Source organism: Rana temporaria, chromosome 11 (assembly GCF_905171775.1).
Source record: "Rana temporaria chromosome 11, aRanTem1.1, whole genome shotgun sequence".
NCBI classification, from domain to species: Eukaryota; Metazoa; Chordata; class Amphibia; order Anura; family Ranidae; genus Rana; species Rana temporaria.
The window spans coordinates 9,921,430-9,940,997 of record NC_053499.1 but is presented as its reverse complement, the minus strand read 5'-3'; the positions used below and the strand labels follow the sequence as shown (position 1 = coordinate 9,940,997).

At 45.0% G+C, this 19,568-nt stretch overlaps 1 protein-coding gene across 2 annotated transcripts in view; it reads left to right on the top strand.

Moving 5' to 3' along the window:
• Nucleotides 1–19,568, top strand: part of PTPN5 (protein tyrosine phosphatase non-receptor type 5) — a 70,520-nt gene that overhangs the window by 36,718 nt on the left and 14,234 nt on the right. For both annotated transcript variants that reach the window (XM_040328009.1, XM_040328008.1), the window contains exons 4-8: nt 1,593–1,688; nt 3,806–4,032; nt 9,461–9,647; nt 14,454–14,538; nt 17,457–17,539. In XM_040328009.1, the coding sequence (XP_040183943.1) occupies nt 1,593–1,688; nt 3,806–4,032; nt 9,461–9,647; nt 14,454–14,538; nt 17,457–17,539 (678 nt within the window). The remainder of the gene's footprint in view (nt 1–1,592; nt 1,689–3,805; nt 4,033–9,460; nt 9,648–14,453; nt 14,539–17,456; nt 17,540–19,568) is intronic.

Below are 19,568 nucleotides of genomic sequence, written 5' to 3'. Positions count from 1 at the left end.
CCTCTGCGATTTTTAGTTTTTGCGCTATAAACAAAAATAAAGCGACAATTTTGAAAAAAAATTATATTTTTTACTTTTTGCTATAATAAATATCCCCCAAAAATATATTAAAAAAACATTTTTTTTCCTCAGTTTAGGCCGATAGGTATTCTACCTATTTTTCGTTAAAAAAAAAATCGCAATAAGCGTTTATTGATTGGTTTGCGCAAAATTTATAGCGTTTACAAAATAGGGGGTATTTTATGGCATTTTTATTAATATTTTTTTTACTACTAATGGCGGCGATCAGCGATTTTTTTTCGGTATTGCGACATTATGGCGGACACTTTTGACACATTTTTGGGACCATTGGCATTTTTATAGCGATCAGTGCTATAAAAATTCATTGATTACTATAAAAATGCCACTGGCAGGGAAGGGGTTAACACTAGGGGGCGGGGAAGGGGTTAAGTATGTTCCCTGGGTGTGTTCTAACTGTAGGGGGGGTGGCCTCACTAGGGGAAATGACTGATCGCTGTTCATACATTGTATGAACAGAAGATCAGTATTTCTCTCCCCGACCTATAGCTACGGGCTCTCGCGCAGGGGAGCCGACCTGCCGCCGCAAAACGACGGCGGCTGGTCGGCAACCAGTTAAAGGGGTTGTAAGGGTTAATTATTATTTATTTTTTTTAATAACAAACATGTTATACTTACCTCCACTGTGCAGTTCATTTTGCACAGTGGCCCTGATCCTACTCTTCTTGGATCACTCGGCCAGGGCTGTCTTAATAAGAGGGCACTGCCCAGGGGCCCTAGCTGCATGGGGGGCCCTGCACTTTGCCCAAAGCAGCTGTTCCTTGAGCCCACGCTGCCCCGTAATTGGGAGCCCCATGATGGCACTGTGAGTGATGGATACACAGGGGAAGCAGTCTGCCTCCTACCTACTTGATGTCTGTTTACCTGCACCGTCATCATTGTAGGGGCCCCAGAGCATGATTTTGCCCAGGGGCCCATGATGCTGTTTCAGCTTTTTCCTGCAAGAGCTGACCCCCGTTCTGGGAAGCGCTCTTCCGAGGGAGTTAGCTAGCGGGTGCGCTCCCGGGTCATACAGTGGCGTCAAGTGTATCATTCGGCCCCGGCGTGCAGCGTCATTGATTAGATTGACAGCAGCGGGAGCCAATGGCTTCACTGCTATCAATCATCCAATGAAGAGCCGAGAACAGCCGAGAAGACAGGGGCGAGAAGCAGTGGCGGCTGGTGCTCAACATTTTTGGGGGGGCGCAAACGTAAAAAAAAAAAAAAAATTGCAGCCTCACTGTGTCCATCAAACGCAGCCACTGTGCCATGCCATCAAATGCAGTCACTATGCCATTAATTCGCACCACTGTGTCATGCCAACAAACGCAGTCACTGTGCCATGCCATCAAACGCAGCCGCTGTGAATACAGCGCTTGCTCCTGTAATTTACGGTGGCGTAAATACGATACGCTGCGCCGCCGTATCATTGCGCGCCCCTACCTGAATCTACCCCAATATGTACATTTATTTATATTTTTGGGGTTAGCGATGCTTTAATGCAATTTATTTTTCTATCTGATTCATTTTCTTAGGATCTAACAACCTTGCAAAATGGATTCTGGAAAATCGAGATGTCTGGCTTTGTGTTGGTGATCATCTTCTTTGTTGCGGCGCTCATCGGTACCATGGTGAGCCACACTTGTATTCTAGAAGTCATTTGGCACAAGATGCACCCTTGCCACGCCCCCATTTTATTATGTCATCACCATGGATAGAAAGAATAATGCCGCGTACACACGACCGGTTTTCGGGTTCTTGATCACAGGCAACCGATGCAGCTGACTGATGGTCCGTCGCGCCTACACATCGTCAGTTAAAAAAACGATCGGGTCAGAACGCAGTGACGTAAAACACAACGACGTGCTGAAAAAAACGAAGTTCAATGCTTCCAAGCATGCGTCGACTTGATTCTGAGCAACAATCGTTTTTTTTTCTATCGGTTAGTCTAACGGTCACCACCGTTTACGACCTTCCATCCATCAACCACGACAGCTTATCTGACACTCCAACCAACAGGACCCGATCCATCCCATTTCCCAGAATAACCGAAAAACACAGCTCTGGGTTCTGGTTTCAAATGAAAGACATCTTTAATGGTAACTTAGCTTTCTTATATACAGTACAACAGGTTACAATAATCAAAGGAACAAAGAACTCTCCACCCCCAACATCACACACTGGGGGGGCTTCAATACACCTTCAGATGGGCTAATTACTAAACATTCCAGACATTTCTGCGCCGGTCTATAATTAACATGACCTAATCACTACACCTGAGAAGTCACATTCCTTTATTAATAGAATTCAAACAAAACACCATCACACAAAGATTTCCCCTCAATCCACATCTTTAGATAGACGGTCTGTCTCCGACAGAAAGGTATTCACACCTCTGAGCATCAATAGGCTTTAAACAGTGTTATCACACAATGAAAGGCCTTTCAGGGGCCAGCCTCATTTAACAAATCAATAGCCTGGGCTAAGCATTGAAAGAATCATTCTATTGACCGGTAGGGTCAGAATAAACCAACACTTTGCAATATCTCAAGATCCTGTAATATGAGCTATCAGTAATGTCCCCTGTCCTGTAATTTCTAATTAATATTTCTCAGTCACCCTATGCCCAAAAGGGACACAGGGTGACCCTAGACACAAGAGTTATTAATGACGCTGGCACAGGAGTACCCCTCATCCTTCCAAAGTCTCTGTTTGTCACGGGTCATTCCGTTACAGTTAGGCCTCGTACACACGACCGAACATGTCTGCCGAAACTGGTCCGCGGACAATTTTCCGGCGGATCGGACAGGTTTCCAGCGGACAAATGTTTCTTAGCATGCTCGGCCGTACGTCTGTACGACTCACCAGACATGTCCGCTCAGCCGAAAGCCCTCGCATGCGTCGAAGTGATTCGACGCATGCGTGGAAGCATTGACCTTCCAGGGTCGCGCACGTCGCCGCGTCATCGTCGCGGCGTTGGCGCGGCCACGTCACCGCGTTCGCTGTCCGCAGGAAATTTGGTCTGATGGTGTGTACAGCCATCAGACCAAAATCCGCCAGCGGACATGTCCGATGAAAACGGTCCGCGGACCGTTTTCATCGGACATGTCCCGTCGTGTGTACGAGGCCTAAGATATCCTTCGGTTAAATGTAAAGCAAGTTGGCTTTTTTTTAACCTATGGATAATTAACCGATGGGGCCCACACACGTCCGGTTTGGTCCGATGAAAACGGTCCATCAGACCGTTCTTATGGGTTTGACCGATCGTGTGTACGTGGCATAAGCCTATTAGTCTGTTTTATTTTTATCAGTCCTGACCAGGCTGGGACTTTTAGTTCCTCATCATCAAGAAGATAAACCAAGGTTGCTTGTAGGATAGAAGTACACAGCTGCTGGAAAACAATTCAAGGACACCTTATTATCACAGGCACATTTCTCTCTCTCTCTCTCTCTCTCTCTCTCTCTCAACAAAGGGACTTGACATTACAATGTCATAATACCGAGCACTGACTGTTTCCGCACTCTTCCACCGCAATCGCTTTTACCAAGTGAAAAACACGTCAGACCTTACAAGGCTAAAACACAGGCAGACAATAGGAATGCGAAGACTCGGGGAAAATACTGCTTGTTCTGGGCCAAAAACTCTTCCTGCCGCATCAACAATCCCCGCTTTGCCTGCTTTTTAAAAGGGGAGCGATAAAAAAGGGGGTTTCTTTTACGGTTTTGTCTCCTTTTTATCTGGTTGCAGGTTTGGTACCTGAAGTCGCACAGTGGACCGGCCCTTTCGGACGATCGCCGCCAATCCGTGAGCCGGCAGCCCTCCTTCACTTACTCCGAATGGACGGATGACAAAGTCGAGGACTTCATGGATTTTGACCCTATCCCGGACACCCCCGTTTTCGATTGTCTGATGGATATTAGGGGGGATTTTGACCTGGGGACGCTCAGCGTCAAACCCGTGGGCCTCCAGGAAAGGTGATATCTTTATTTAGAATTTGTGGATTTGAGGTCAATTTTTTTATTTTTATTTTTGCAAGAGACGATCAACCTCAAACTGATATTTCAGAGTTTTGTGGTAGAATATTTGAAATAAAGTCAATCCTGCAATTACAATCAGGGCCGGTCCTAGGCAGGGTGCATTGCACCCAGGCGCCTGCAGAGGTGGGGGTGCCGAACATCTAACAGACTCTCTAACAGAAGCCCTCTCTGTGTCCATCAGAGAGGCCCCCCCTCCAGGTCCCAATAAAGTACTCTGCTTCTCTTCCTGTATTTTGTTTATTGTTAAGAGATCATGTAAGGATCCCAGGGTAATGAGGACTTTGTGGGGGAGCATCTCTGTGGTGAGTCATTGCCATAGAAACATTTGTAAAGGGGAGGAGATGGTAAAATGACGACGCCCATGTGGGGGCGCCAGAAATATTTCTGCACCCAGGCGCCTGTGACCCTAGGATCGGCCCTGATTACAATGTTTCAGTCAGGTGAGGCTTAAGTCTCGTACACACGATCGGACTTCCATCTGACTTTTCCGTGGATTTTGGTCCGAAGGGGCGTTGGCCGTGAACCTGTTCTGCATACACATGGCAGAACATATTCAGCCAACGTTCACCAAATCACGTGGTTTTTCAGCTCTTTGCCGCCACCCTTTGGGCAACTTCTGCTATTGTTGTCTGATGTTTAGCATTGGTTCTGAGCATGCGTGTTTGTACTTGTGGAAAAGATTAACTCATGTAGGGCGGCATGTAGATGCCACCATCCCTTAATCAATCAAAAACTGAAAACCTCAAAGGGGGTGGGATTTTTAAGGCAACAAATATTCAACTCAAAAATTCATAAAAAATTACTGTATTTATCGGCGGATACCGCGCACTTTTTTCCCCTTAAAATCAGGCGAAATTGTGGGTGCGCGATATACGCCGATCCCCGCTGTCTCCGACATTGTCCGAGCATTGTCCGAGCCGAGCCCAGTGTACTGCGCACACACGCTCGGCTCTGCCCGCAGCCACGCGAGAGGAGCCGAGAGAAGCCAAGTGCGCAGGAAATCCAGCTCTGCACAGCGCGCCAAATTCAAACACACAACGGAACGCAACCCCGGGCAAAGGTGCGGATGGACACCCACAACACTCGACAGACCCCGCGCAACACTCGATGGACCCCGCGCAACACTCGATGGACCCTGTGCAACGCTGCAGACAGACGCGGGACAAGACCGCCGATGGACGCCGGGCAAGACAGCAGACGGACACCGACAAGGCTAGATGGACCCCGCGCAAGGCCGCAGACATGCGCCGGACAAGGCCGCCGATGGACGCCGGGCAAGACATCCAAAATTATTTTTTTTTCCCTAAACGTCCCTTCTCAGCTTGGGGTGCGCGCTATACGCCGGTGCGTGGTATATGCCGATAAATACGGTATTATAAATGTATTACATATTAGAAATAGAAAATACCAAAAATAAACAATAAGACATTAACGTATGTAGAAAATATTGTATGACACAATGATACTGCCTGTCAAAATATGCCTGTCACCAGAGGGCTGATGGCGCATAAGACGGGTGATCCAACGTGTTTCGAATGTCTAGCATTCTTCTTCAGGGTGATACTTTGATACTGTAAATCACCCTGAAGAAGAATGCTAGACTTTCGAAACGTGTTGGATCATCCGTCTTATGCGCCATCAGCCCTCTGGTGACGGGCATATTTTGACAGACAGTATCATTGTGTCATATAATCTTTTTTACATATGTTTATGTCTTATTGTTTATTTTTGGTATTTTCTATATTATAATATGTAATACATTTATAATATTTTTTTATGAATTTTTGAGTTGAATATTTGTTGCCTTAAAAATCCCACCCCCTTTGAGGTTTTTGTACGTATCTATGCGCCTGATTCATAGAATCAGTTACGCATAGATATCCCTAAGATCCGACAGGTGTAACTGTGTTACACCGTCGGATCTTAGGCTGCAATTCTAGGCAGGCCGCTAGGTGGCGATTCCATTGCAGTCGGCGTAGAATATGCAAATGACTAGTTACGGCGATTCACGAACGTCCGCTTTGCCCGTCGATCTAAATTTACATCGTTTCCGTAGAGATGCGTCGCGTAAAACTAAGCATGCCCTCTAGGTGGTCTAAGCAATGTTAAGTATGGCCGTCGTTTCCGCGTCGAAATTCTAAATTTCCCGTCGTTTGTGTAAGTCGTCCGTAAATGGCGCTGGACGCCATTTAAGTTAACGTAGAAACCAATGACGTCCTTGCGACGTCATTTAGCGCAATGCACGTCGGGTAATTTGACGGACGGAGCATGCGCAGTACGTTCGGCGCGGGAACACGCCTAATTTAAATGGTGCCCGCCCCATTTGAATTAGGCGGGCTTGCGCCGAGCGGATTTACGCTACGCCGCCGCAAGTTTACAGGTAAGTGCTTTGTGAATCAGGCACTTATGCTGTAAACCTGCGGCGGTGTAACGTAAATGGGATACGTTACGCCGCCGCTGCGCAACGTATTTGTACCTGAATCTGGCCCTAAATTTCTGAAAATCTAAATTTTGGAAATTCGAAATTTCGGAATATTTAACTTTCGGAAATTAGAAAATTAGAAAATTGGAGATTAGAAAATCGGAGATTAGAAAATCAGAAATTAGAAAATTCAGAATTCGAAAATCCGAAAATTTGGATTTTTGAATTTACGAATTTACGAAAAATCCTAAAAACAAACAAATTTTTCGGCAGGGCACATGTCTAGCTTCTTCTACCACCATGCTTATTTTTTAGAAAGACTGTGAAATTACTGAAATGTTAGTATCAAAGTCAACAGAATCCTACAAATTACAACTTGGTTTCGATTAGAGACTAGCTGAGCCTCTTTTAGCCGAAAATTGTTGATAACGCATAGCAGCAGTCCACATAGCAAATGTATATGTTTGTGTAACTTCTGTACATAAATGTAATGTATACAGTATTTATAATAATGTACAGTGCCTTGAAAAAGTATTCATACCCCTTGAAATGTTCCACATTTTGTCATGTTTCAACCGAAAACGTAAATATATTCTATTTGGATTTTATGTTATAGACCAGCCCTCAAAAATTCCATTGGGCACAGGCGTCATGGTGGGCACAAGCTGCATTGGCGGGCACAGGCAAGCTGCATTGATGGGCACAGGCAAGCTGCATTGTTGGGCATGGATAAAGTTGTTAATATTTTTATAACTTAATTGCATAAAACATTAAAGTGAGATAAATTATGAGGGCAGGTTTAGGACCGGGGCAGGGTAGGGGTTGGGCGGGGCAACTGGTGGCGAGTAACCCTAAGGCCCCATTCACACCTAAGCGACAAAACGCCCGACGCGGGACGCTTCTGTCGCTTGAGGGGAGAATTCCCATTGCCGTCTATGGAGATGGTTCACATCTCATAGACGCGCAAAGCCTGTCGCCTGAAAAAAAGTCCCGGACCCTTTTTTTCACGCGACAGGCGCGTTTTCCCATAGACAGCAATGGGAATACTTTAGAAAAAAAAAAAAAAAAAAAAGAAACATTTGTAATCGCGGCAAATCTGCCGCTACACGCGTACGCGGCTGTCGCTTAGGTGTGAATGCAGCCTTAAGGCCTGGCTAGTAGCCCAGGGCTTGAAATTTTGAGCCTTGAGACCAACACAAAGTGGCACATAATTGTGAAGTGGAAGGAAAATGAAAAATGTTTTTCAAAATTGTTTACAAATATGTGAAAAGTGGGGGGGGGGGGCATTTGTATTCAGCCCCCTTTACTCTGATACCACTAACTAAAATATAGTCGAACCAATTAAAATAAGTGCAGCGCTAAAAATACAAGTGTAAAAATTGAGAAAGACTTCAAGGATGAGTCTTATAAAATAGTGAAAACACCGTAAGTTCCCAAAATAGTCCACAAATACAATGGAAAAAATTTTGGTAGAAAGTCAATAAAGGAAATAAAATGGGCCAGATCCACAACGAGCGGCCGTAACTTAACTTTTCCTATTTAAGTTACACCGCCGCAAAATCTCTACCTAAGTGCCCGATCCACAAAGCACTTACCTAGAAATTTTCGGCTGTGTAACTTAAATTCCGCCGGCGCAAGGCGTTCCTCTTCAAATGGGGGCGATTCCCATTTAAATTAGGTGCGCTCCCGCGCCGGCCGTGCTGCGCATGCTCGTGACGTCATTTTCCCGACGTGCATAGCGCGAAATTACGTTACGCCGAGCTTTGTGGATCGCGCCGGGTCAATAAAGTTGCGTCGGGAAAAAAAAAAGATACAGCGGGGAAAAAAAAAATTTAAAACAAAAAAAAATCGCGTCGCTGGACAGAAGGGTCTGCTTTTACAAGGTGTAAACAGTTTACACTTTGTAAAAGCAGCCCTAATTTTACGATTGCAAAGTAAAACTTACGGAGAAAAAACAAAGCTGAAAAGCTTTGTGGATCTCCGTAAGTGCTAATTTGCATACCCGAGGCGGCATTTCGACGCGAAATGCCCCCAGCGGCGGCTGCGGTACTGCATCCTAAGATCCGGCAGTGTAAGTCCCTTACACATGTCGGATCTTCTGTCTATCTCTTGGAAACTGATTCTGTGGATCAGTTCCAAAGATAGAAACAGGGATACGACGGCGGAACAGCAGATACGACGGCGTATCCCTTTTGAGGATCTGGCCCTATGTGTTGAAAATTTGATAGTAGATCCACCACCAGTTAGTAATGATGAGAGGCTTACCGGAGGGATCGGACCTAAGTAAGTATATACTTATCAGGTCAATCAGGCTTATAGGGTAACGATGTCCAGACTCCAAAGCGACTTGAATAATGGACAGGTTGATGGAATCCCTAGGTGCTCTAATATACATTCAATATGGGACCAATCGATAGGGAACCAGCCAGATGATATCTATAGGCACTTCCAATGGTAAGTGTTCCAAATGTCTCAGAGTGTATGGAGCAAAAAAAAGAGAAACGAGGGTACACATAGCGTGAATCCATATAAAAAGATTACTTTGAATTAGAAAGTTAAAAGTTTACACTCACATTTCAGGTGAACATGACAAGCGTATAAAAACAATCGAGCAGTAGGGTCAATGTGTCGTCCCGACGCGTTTCGTTCTCATGAACGTCATCGGGGGCCAAAAATGCCCCCCCCCCACACTTTTCACATATTTATTTGTAAATAATTTGGAAAACCATTTATCATTTTCCTTCCACTTCACAATTATGTGACACTTTGCGTTGGTCCATCACATAAAATCCCAATAAAATACATTGAAGTTTTTTTGGTTGTGACATGACAAAAATGTGGAAAATTTTGAAGGGGTATGAATACTTTTTCAAGGCACTGTATAATAAGTGATTTAGGTTATTGGGTCTGTAATTCTATGTGAGCTCTATATGTATTCGGCAGGCGTGGCTCCAACGTGTCCCTGACCTTAGACATGTGCACACCCGGATGCACAGAGCCCTATGGACATATCATGTCACCCAGGGAGCAGTCTACCCGGGAATATCTCCAAACCGCCGGCACCATCCTCACCCCTGACGAGCTACACGAGAAAGCCCTGGACTCTTTTAACCTTCATAAGGAGTTCTTCGTAAGTCTATTAATAAAATATCAACAGCAATGCTTGTAGTGGTAGTGGTATTTTTACTTACAGGTAAGTTTACCCCGTAAAATCTATGGGGTGGATTCAGGTAGGGGAGCGCACTGCTACGGCGGCGCAGCGTACCGTTTTTACGCTACGCCTCCGTAAATTACTGGAGCTACGCTTCATTCACGAAGCATTTGCTGCGTAATTTGCGGCGGCGTTTCGTAAAAGGGGCCGGCGTAAGCGCGCGTAATTTAAATGATCCAGTAGGGGGCGTGGATCATTTAAATTAGGCGCGTTCCCGTCTGGAAAATTTCCCAACGTGCATTGCGGTAAATGACGTCGCAAGGACGTCATTTGCTTCGACGTGAACGTAAATGGCGTCCAGCGCCATTCACGATTCACTTACGCAAACTACGTAAAATTTCGAAAATCGCGACGCGGGAACGACGTGTATACTTACCATTGGCTGCGCCTCCTAATAGCAGGAGCAGCCTTACGCCGAAAGCGACGAACGCAAACGACGTAAAACACGACCGCCGGGCGCGCGTACGTTTGTGAATCAGCGTGAGTATGCAATTTGCATACTCTACGCTGACAACTACGGGAACGCCACCTAGCGGCCAGCGTCAGAATGCAGCCTAAGATACGACGGCATAAGAGCCTTACGCCAGTGGTATCTTAGGCTACAGTCCGCGTATCGAGCTTTCTGAATACAGAAAGTCGATACGCCGGCGCTACTTAGCAATTACGCTGCGTATCTATGGATACGCAGGCGTAATTGCTACCTGAATCTACCCCCATATCTCCTATACGTGCACAGTTTAGGCGATAAGCTAGCGAGCAGCAGCCGGTGAGGTCACCAGCACATGCATCCTGAAGGAACGGCATACTCGTGCTGTTCCTTCAGAGCTCTATGCCACGGCTATGTCCCCTCCATGCACGCGCCTCGTGACCTTTGACCTCTTCCATTCTTCTTCCCTGCCCTCCTCTTCTCTGCCCTCTACCCTATCCTAGATTATGCCCTCTTCTATTGGCCTCACATTTCCTGCCTTCTCTTCCTACCTTCTCCACTCTCCAATCTTCTTCTGCTCGTCGACCTTCCTCTTCTTTGCAATCCTTTACCCTCTTCACCGTTCTGCCCTCTTTTCCTGTCCTCCCATTTCATCCACTCTTCTCACCTCTTCCCCTGAGTGGGTGGTGATATGGGTTGGTGACAAATTCAAAACAAGCACCACAATCCCTGAATAGATAATAAATACAGAGAGATTCGTTTGGCAGGATTTTTTGGGTGGTAATATAATGAGAACAAATATTCAGTTAAAAAGGTTTTTATCAAGACAAACAAGGTAAAATAGTTTGTTTATCTAAAACAGACATATACATCAGTACAGCTTTTATGGAGATATGGAAGTATCGTATGGAAGGTAGCAGTTATGAAGTTATTCCGACATGTTTCGCCACCGTGGGCTTCCTCAGGGGATATATTAAATAACGCAGTATACGTCACTAGATATAGCACCAAATACATTCAGAACATAATAATTACAAATCAATAAAAATCATTTCTTGAAAAACGATATATCCAAAAAATTACCCGTCATTGTCAACCTCACCACCACTCACCCAGTCTGGACTCTCCGAGTGCCCCAAATGAATGCCAGGGCCAGAGAGGCATGCTCCAAGGGGCACAGAATAATGGCCATAGAAGGTCCAGTTGGACTATACTACCCCCGCCCCACCCTCATCAGCCCTCCCCTTCTATCCTACCTTACTCTCTTTTCCCTCACCTCCTCTCCTCTGCCCTTCTCACCCCTCTTATCTATCTTCTCGCCTCCCATCTTGTTCCCCCTCCTCTCATCCCCACTCCTCTGCTTCCACCTCTCTTCTCTCCGCCCCATCATTTCTTCCACCTCTTTCCTATTTTCTTCCCACTCATTCCTCTCTCTTCCCCTTCAAATGCCCCCCTCTTCTTCCTCTTTCCCCAACTCTCCCCTTTACTCATTCGTCCCCCTTCCCCTTCATCAACCCTCACTTCTTCTTTTTTCCATGGCCCTCTCCTTCCCTCTGTTCTCTTACGCCCTCTGGTTTCTCCTTCCCTCTCCTCCTCTCTTCACTCTACGTAACTTCTGCTCTCCCCATCTCTCTTCTCCTCACCACATTTGCTCTGTTATTTGTTTTTCCGTCTTCTATATCCTCCTTCTCCCCTCCCACCCTCTTTTTCCTTCTTTTATCCTCTCACCTCCCTTCTTGTTCCCCCTCCATTTATCCCCACTCCTCATCTCTCCTTCCACCTCTCTATTCCCCTCCCAATCATTTCTTCCCCCTCCGTCTTTTGTCCCATTTCTCCCCTCCCCCCCCTTACACACACCATTTTCTATCCTTTCCTCTGCCTTCCGCTCTTCTATCTTCTCCCCTTCTGTCTGATTCTACCACCATTCATCCCCACTCCTCTGCTCTCGTCTCTTCGACTCTTTTCTCCCGTCATCACTTCCTCCTTTTTCCTCATTCCTTCTTTTCTCCCTAACCTTCTCCCCACTCATTCCTCTTCCTTCCCCTTCAACTGCCCCCCTCCTTTTCCTCTTTCCCCAACCCTCCAATTTACTCATTCTTCCCTCTTCCCCTTCATCCACCCCCTCCTCCTTCTTCCTCTCTCCTTCCCTCTGTTCTCTCTCATCCTCTCTTCTCTCTTTCCCTCTCCCTTTCCCTCTACTTACCTTCCGCTCTCCCCATCTCCCCTCTCCTCCCCACATTTTCTCTGTTATTCTGTTCTCTTCTATCCCCCCCCTTTCCTCCTTCTCCCCTCACACCCTCCTTTGCTTTTCCCTGTTTAATCACTTCGCCTCCCATCCTGTTCCCCCTCCATTCATCTCCACTCCTCTGTTCTCGTCTCTTCGACTCTTTTCTCCCTTGATTACTTCCTCCTTTTTCCTCATTCCTTCTTTTCTCCCTTACCTTCTCCCCACTCATTCCTCTCCCTTCCCCTTCAACTGCCCCCCTCCTTTTCCTCTCCCCCCAACCCTCCTATTTACTCATTCTTCCCTCTTCCCCTTCATCCACCCCTCCTTCTTCCTCTCCCCTTCCCTCTACTTACCTTCCGCTCTCCCCATCTCCCCTCTCCTCCCCACATTTTCTCTGTTATTCTGTTCTTTTCTATTCCACCCCCCCCCCCATTCCTCCTTCTCCCCTCACGCCCTCCTTTGTATCTCCCTGTTTTATCACCTCGCCTCCCATCCTGTTCCCCCTCCATTCATCCCCACTCCTCTGCTCTTCTTCCACCTCTCTTCTCCCCTCCCCATCATTTCTTTCCCCTCCTTCTTTTGTCCCCTTCCCCCCTCATTCACAACTCCCCCCCCCCTCCCTGCACACACACCCTTTCTATCCTTTCATCTGCCTTCCCCTCTTCTATCTTCTCCCCTTCTGTCTAATTCACCACCATTCATCCCCACTCCTCTGCTCTCATCTCTTCGACTCTTTTCTCCCGTCATTACTTCCTCCTTTTTCCTCATTCCTTCTTTTCTCCCTAACCTTCTCCCCACTCATTCCTCTCCTATCCCCTTCAACTGCCCCCCTCCTTTTCCTCTTTCCCCAACCCTCCAATTTACTCATTCTTCCCTCTTCCCCTTCATCCACCCCCTCCTCCTTCTTCCTCTCTCCTTCCCTCTGTTCTCTCTCATCCTCTCTTCTCTCTTTCCCTCTCCCCTTCCCTCTACTTACCTTCCGCTCTCCCCATCTCCCCTCTCCTCCCCACATTTTCTCTGTTATTCTGTTCTCTTCTATCCCCCCCCTTTCCTCCTTCTCCCCTCACACCCTCCTTTGTATCTCCCTGTTTAATCACCTCGCCTCCCATCCTGTTCCCCCTCCATTCATCCCCACTCCTCTGCTCTTCTTCCACCTCTCTTCTCCCCTCCCCATCATTTCTTTCCCCTCCTTCTTTTGTCCCCTTCCCCCCTCATTCACAACTCCCCCCCCCCCCTCCCTGCACATACACCCTTTCTATCCTTTCATCTGCCTTCCCCTCTTCTATCTTCTTCCCTTCTGTCTGAATCCACCACCATTCACCCCCAATCCTCTTCTCTCGTTTCGACTCTTTTCTTCCACCATTTCTTCTCCCTTCTTCCTCATTCCTCCTTTCTCCCCAACCTTCTCCCCACTCATTCCTCTCCCTTCCCCTTCAACTGCCCCCTTCCTTTTCCTCTTTCCCCAACCCTCCTATTTACTCATTCTTCCCTCTTCCCCTTCATCCACCCCCTCCTTTTTCTTCTCTCCTTCCCTCTGTTCTCTCTCATCCTCTCTCCTCTCTTTCCCTCTCCCCTTCCCTCTACTTACCTTCCGCTCTCCCCATCTCCCCTCTCCTCCCCACATTTTCTTTGTTATTCTGTCCCTTCTCCTTCAACTGCCCCCCCCTCTCCTCTTCCTCTTCTCCCAGCCCTTCTCTTTCCTCATTTCTCTCCCCTCCTCTCTTACCCCCTCCCGTTCTTCTGAATCCCCCACATGTCTTCCATAACGCATTAAAATCACAGGACATCAGGGCTGCTTCCGAGTGTCACGATTTTTGTATCTTGAGATTTCTGAGCTTTATCTGTGAATATTAATTACCTTCTGCTGTGAAATGTGTCCGGATGACAGACAAGTTGATGGAAAAGAATAGATGAATAGATGCCTGCTGTACTTCTACGAGCTTTTAGGCCGCGTTCCGTTTCAGATGTGAGAAACAATTCCACTATTGTATTTATCAGCGATGAATTTCTTATCAAAAAGCGTTTTTTTTTTTTTTTTTATTTTAATCTCTAACACGTCTTCATTTTGCAGGAGATCCCCATGAACTTTGTTGACCCAAAAGAATACGAAATTCTCGGTTTGGTCCGAAAAAACAGATACAAAACCATACTCCCAAGTAAGTTCTAACCAGCTGAAGAATGATTGAAAAATTGTCAGTTATTGCTACTGAAATTCATTTTGGTGCAAAATAACCAATTTTGTAAAATTGTAAACGTTTAGGGGCAGATCCACGTACATTTAGATAGGCGCAGCGTATCAGAGATACGCTACGCCGCTGTAACTTACTTTTGAATTCTTTGACTCCACAAAGAATTTGCGCCGTAAGTTACGGCGGCGTAGTGTATCTCTCTCTCTCTTCAAATCGGCGGGTAGGGGGCGTGATTCATATAAATGAAGTGCGTCACCGCGCCGATTGAACTGCGCATGCTCCGTTTTGAAATTTCCCGCCGTGCATTGCGCGAAATTACGTCGCACCAATGTCATTTTTTGAACTTAGACGTGAGTTACGTCCTTTCCTATTCACGGACGACTTACGCAAAAAAATAAAAAATTTCAAATTTCGACATGGGAACGACGGCCATACTTAACTTGGCAAGTCTATCTATACGCCGCAAAATAGCAGCTTTAACTATACGCCGGAAAAAAGCCGACTAGCGACGACGTAAGAGAATGCGATGGCCGCGCGTACCTTCGTGGATCGACGGAAAAAGCGGATTAGCATACCTGACGCGGAAAACGACGCAAACTCCACCCAGCGGGCGCCGAAGTATTACACCTACGATCCGAAGGCTTACGAAGCCGTACGCCTGTCGGATCGAAGCCAGAAGCCGTCGTATCTTGGTTTGAGGATTTAAACTAAAGATACGACGCGGAAAATTTGAAAGTACGCCGGAGTATCAGTAGATACGCCGCGTACTCGCTCTGTGAATCTGGCCCAAAGGTTATTTTTTTTTTTCTTTTACCAGAAACATCTAGTGTTATTTCAAATTATAGAATGTATACTTTTCTTTAACAGTAAAACTAATAAAAAGATAAATAAATTAAAAAACGCTTATTAAATATGCATTTTTTCCACTTTTTTTTACGCCTTTATATTACATATAAAACATGCCTATAGAATACATAGAAAATAAAATACAGTCATTTTTGAAAGACAAGATTGCCGAAGAAAATCTAGCTTTCTAAAAGCTTTTTTTTTCTGTTTGAGACTTGATTTTTTTTTTTTTCCTTTCATTTATTTATTTATTTATTTATTTTCAGTGTCACATGAAAAGAAAATGTACAGAATTCAAGAAACAAAAAAACGCTTATTAAATATGCATTTTTTTCCAACTTTTTTTACACCTTTGTATTAGATATAAAACATGCCTAAAGAATACATAGAAAATAAAATACAGTAATTAAAAAAAAAAAAACATAATTTAGAGTCATTTCAAATTATAGAATAAAATGTATACTTTTCTCTAACAGTAAAACTAATAAAAAGATAAATAATAAAAAAAAAAAAAAAAACGCTTATTAAATATGCATTGTTTTCCACTTTTTTTTAACGCCTTTATATGACATATAAACATGCCTATAGAATACATAGAAAATAAAATACAGTCATTTTTGAAAGACAAGATTGCCGAAGAAAATCTAGCTTATCTGTCTAAAAAGCTTTTTTTTCTGTTTGAGACTTGATTTTTTTTATTATTATTATTATTATTATTATTATTATTATTATTGTTATTATTTCCTTCATTTTGTTTGTTATTTTTTTTTTTTTTTCATTGTCACATAAAAAGAAAATGTACAGAATTCAAGAAACAATTTTTTTTTCTTTTACCAGAAACATCATTTAGTTTCATTTCAAATTATAGAATAAAATGTATACTTTTCTCTAACAGTAAAACGAATAAAAAGATAAAAAAAAAAAAAAACGCTTATTAAATATGCATTTTTTTGCAAGTTTTTTACTCCTTTATATTACATAAATAACATGCCTATAGAATACATAAAAATTTTTTTTTTTTTTTTGGAAAGACAAGATTGCAGAAGAAAATCTAGCTTATCTCTCTAAAATACAATGGGCCATATTCTCAGAAGAGTTACGATGGAGTATCTCAGGAAACTCCGTCGTATCTCTGTTTTTTGACCCGCGTATCTATGCGAGTGATTCCTAGAATCATTTTCGCATAGATACGCTGAAGATCCGACATGTGTAAGTCACTTACACCGTCGGATCTTAAATGTAATTACTCCGCCGGCCGCTAGGTGGCGTTTACATTCAGGTCTCATTTGTTTATGCAAATGAGCCTGATACGCCGATTCCCGAACGAAATCGTGTCGCGTAACCGTCGCTTACGTCGTTTGCGTAAGCGTAGAGTTACCCCTGCTATATGAGGGGTAACCTTACGCCAGTCCGACGTTAAGTATGGCGTCGGGTCCGCGTCGTCTTTTCCCGTCGGGTACGTCGTTTTCGTAAGTCGTTCTTGAATACGACTTTACGTCAATGACGCACACGTCGGCGTCATTGACGTTTTCCGCCGAGAACTGGAGCATGCGCACTGGGCTATTTTTAGCGCGGCGCATGCGCAGTTCGATCGGCACGGGGGCGCGCTTAATTTAAATATAAGCCGCCCCCTTTGAAATACGCAGGGATATGCCGGGCCTTTTACACTACGCCTCCGCAAACTACGGAGCAAGTGCTTGAGGAATACGGCACTTGCTCCAGTAAGTTGCGGCGGCGTAGTGTAAATTGTTTACGCTACGGCCGCGGGAAAACTACGAGAATCTGGCCCAAAGTATGTATTACTTTGTTATCTAACGTAAAAGCGAATAAGCAGGCCCATAGTAGAAATGTACAAATTGCTCTGGTCCATAGGGGGTGTACAGGAACGGGAGGTGGGGGACCAGAGCACATATCAAGGTTCCCCAGCAGGGACATACAGACTGCATTCTCCTAATGGAATTTGCAGTTGGCACCACAGTGTTGCAAAAGTACAGTGCACAAAAAAACAGTGTTTTTTTTTTGTTTTTTACCTTTTTCAGATCCACAAACCAGAGTGTGCCTTATATCACCAGACCAAGAGGACGACCCTCTGAGTTCCTACATAAACGCCAATTACATTCGTGTGAGTACAGTCCGCATCTTTTTATTTCGAGCAGTAAATGTTTTCATTGATACATTGCGTTGAAAAAGTATTCATACCCCTGTTCCAACCAAAAACATAAATGTATTTTATTGGTATTTTATGTGATGGATCAACACAAAGTGGCACATAATTGGGAAGTGAAAGGAAAATGATAAATGGTTTTCAACATTTTTTACAAATAAATATTGGACAAGGTAGAGGTTGTGACATCGCTGTCCTTCCCCACCACCTCATCCAATCACAATTTTGACCAGCCCTTTTGCAGTCCATAACCACTTAAGGACCGCCTCCTGCACAGATACGTCGGCAGATTGGCACAGCTGGGCACAAGCACGTAGAGCGGGGATATGCAATTAGCGGACCTCCAGATGTTGCAGAACTACAAATCCCATGAGGCATAGCAAGACTCTGACAGCCACAAGCATAGCACTCAGAGGCAGAAGCATGATGGGACTTGTAGTTTTGCAACAGCTGGAGGTCCGCTAATTGCATATCCCTGACGTAGAGGTACATCCTCTTTAAGAGCCCAGCCGTGGGTCGCGGGCGCGCGGCCGCGGCGCGCACCCGCGACCCGGTCCGAAGCTCCATGACCGTGACCGCGGGACCCGCGGACCTGATCGCCGCTGGAGTCCCGCGATCGGTCCCCGGAGCTGAAGAACGGGGAGAGCCGTGTGTAAACACAGCTTCCCCGTTCTTCACTGTGACGCCGTCATCAATCGTGTGTTCCCTTTTGTAGGGAACCACAATCAATGACGTCACACCTACAGCCACACCCCCCTAGAGTTAGAAACACAGATGAGGTCACACCTAACCCCTTCAGCGCCCCCTTGTGGTTAACTCCCAAACTGCAATTGTCATTTTCACAGTAAGCAATGCATTTTTTGCTGTGAAAATGGTCCCAAAAATGTGTCAAAATTGTCCGAAGTGTCCGCCATAATGTCGCAGTCACAAAAAAAATCGCTGATCGCCGCCATTAGTATATAAAAATGCAATAAAACTATCCCCTATTTTGTAAACGCTATAAATTTTGCACAAACCAACCGATAAACGCTTATTGCGATTTTTTTTAACAAAAATATGTAGAAGAATACGTATCGGCCTAAACTGAAGAAAAAAAATATTTTTTAAAATATTTTTGGGGGATATTTATTATAGCAAAAAGTAAAAAATATTGAATTTTTTTCAAAATTGTCGCTCTATTTTTGTTTATAGCGCAAAAAATAAAAACCGCAGAGGTGATCAAATACCACCAAAAGAAAGCTCTATTTGTGGGAAAAAAAGGACGCCAATTTTGTTTGGGAGCCACGTCGCACGACCGCGCAATTGTCAGTTAAAGCGACGCAGTGCCGAATCGCAAAACCTGGCCGGGTCCTTTAGCTGCATTTTGGTCCGGGTCTTAAGTGGTTAAATCTTTTGGTAGATAGGATGAAGGTGAAGCTCTGCTGACATCCATTATCCAATCAACTTGCTCATGATTGGGTTTTATTTGCTAAGTGAAATTTCATCACATTCACTATGCTCTGGGGCAAATTATCTTGCAAAGTACAACGGTCTATTGTCTTTTAGTAAATCAGCCCCCCTTGAGCTCAGGGCAAAGCGGAGTGACTGAAAAGCATCTCTTGCTCCACCTGCTGGTGACAAATGTTACTGCATTTTTCATCTTTTTGCTTAGAGCCTATAGGCCAGTGATGGCGAACCTTGGCACCCCAGATGTTTTGGAACTACATTTCCCATGATTCTCATCTACACTGCAGAGTGCATGAGCATCATGGGAAATGTAGTTCCAAAACATCTGGGGTGCCAAGGTTCGCCATCACTGCTATAGGCTCTTGGTCCTTGTGCTGCAAGCAATCTTCCTGACATAGGTGTGCCTGGGCACACCCTAATCACCCTGGGCAATTCAGATTGCCCCTGCTTAACCCCATGGCAGCTGAGGCTACAGAGAAAGGGACTTCGAAATCTCTGTCCTCAGTCCCGTTCTCTGTTAATTTACCAATGCTCCTCAATG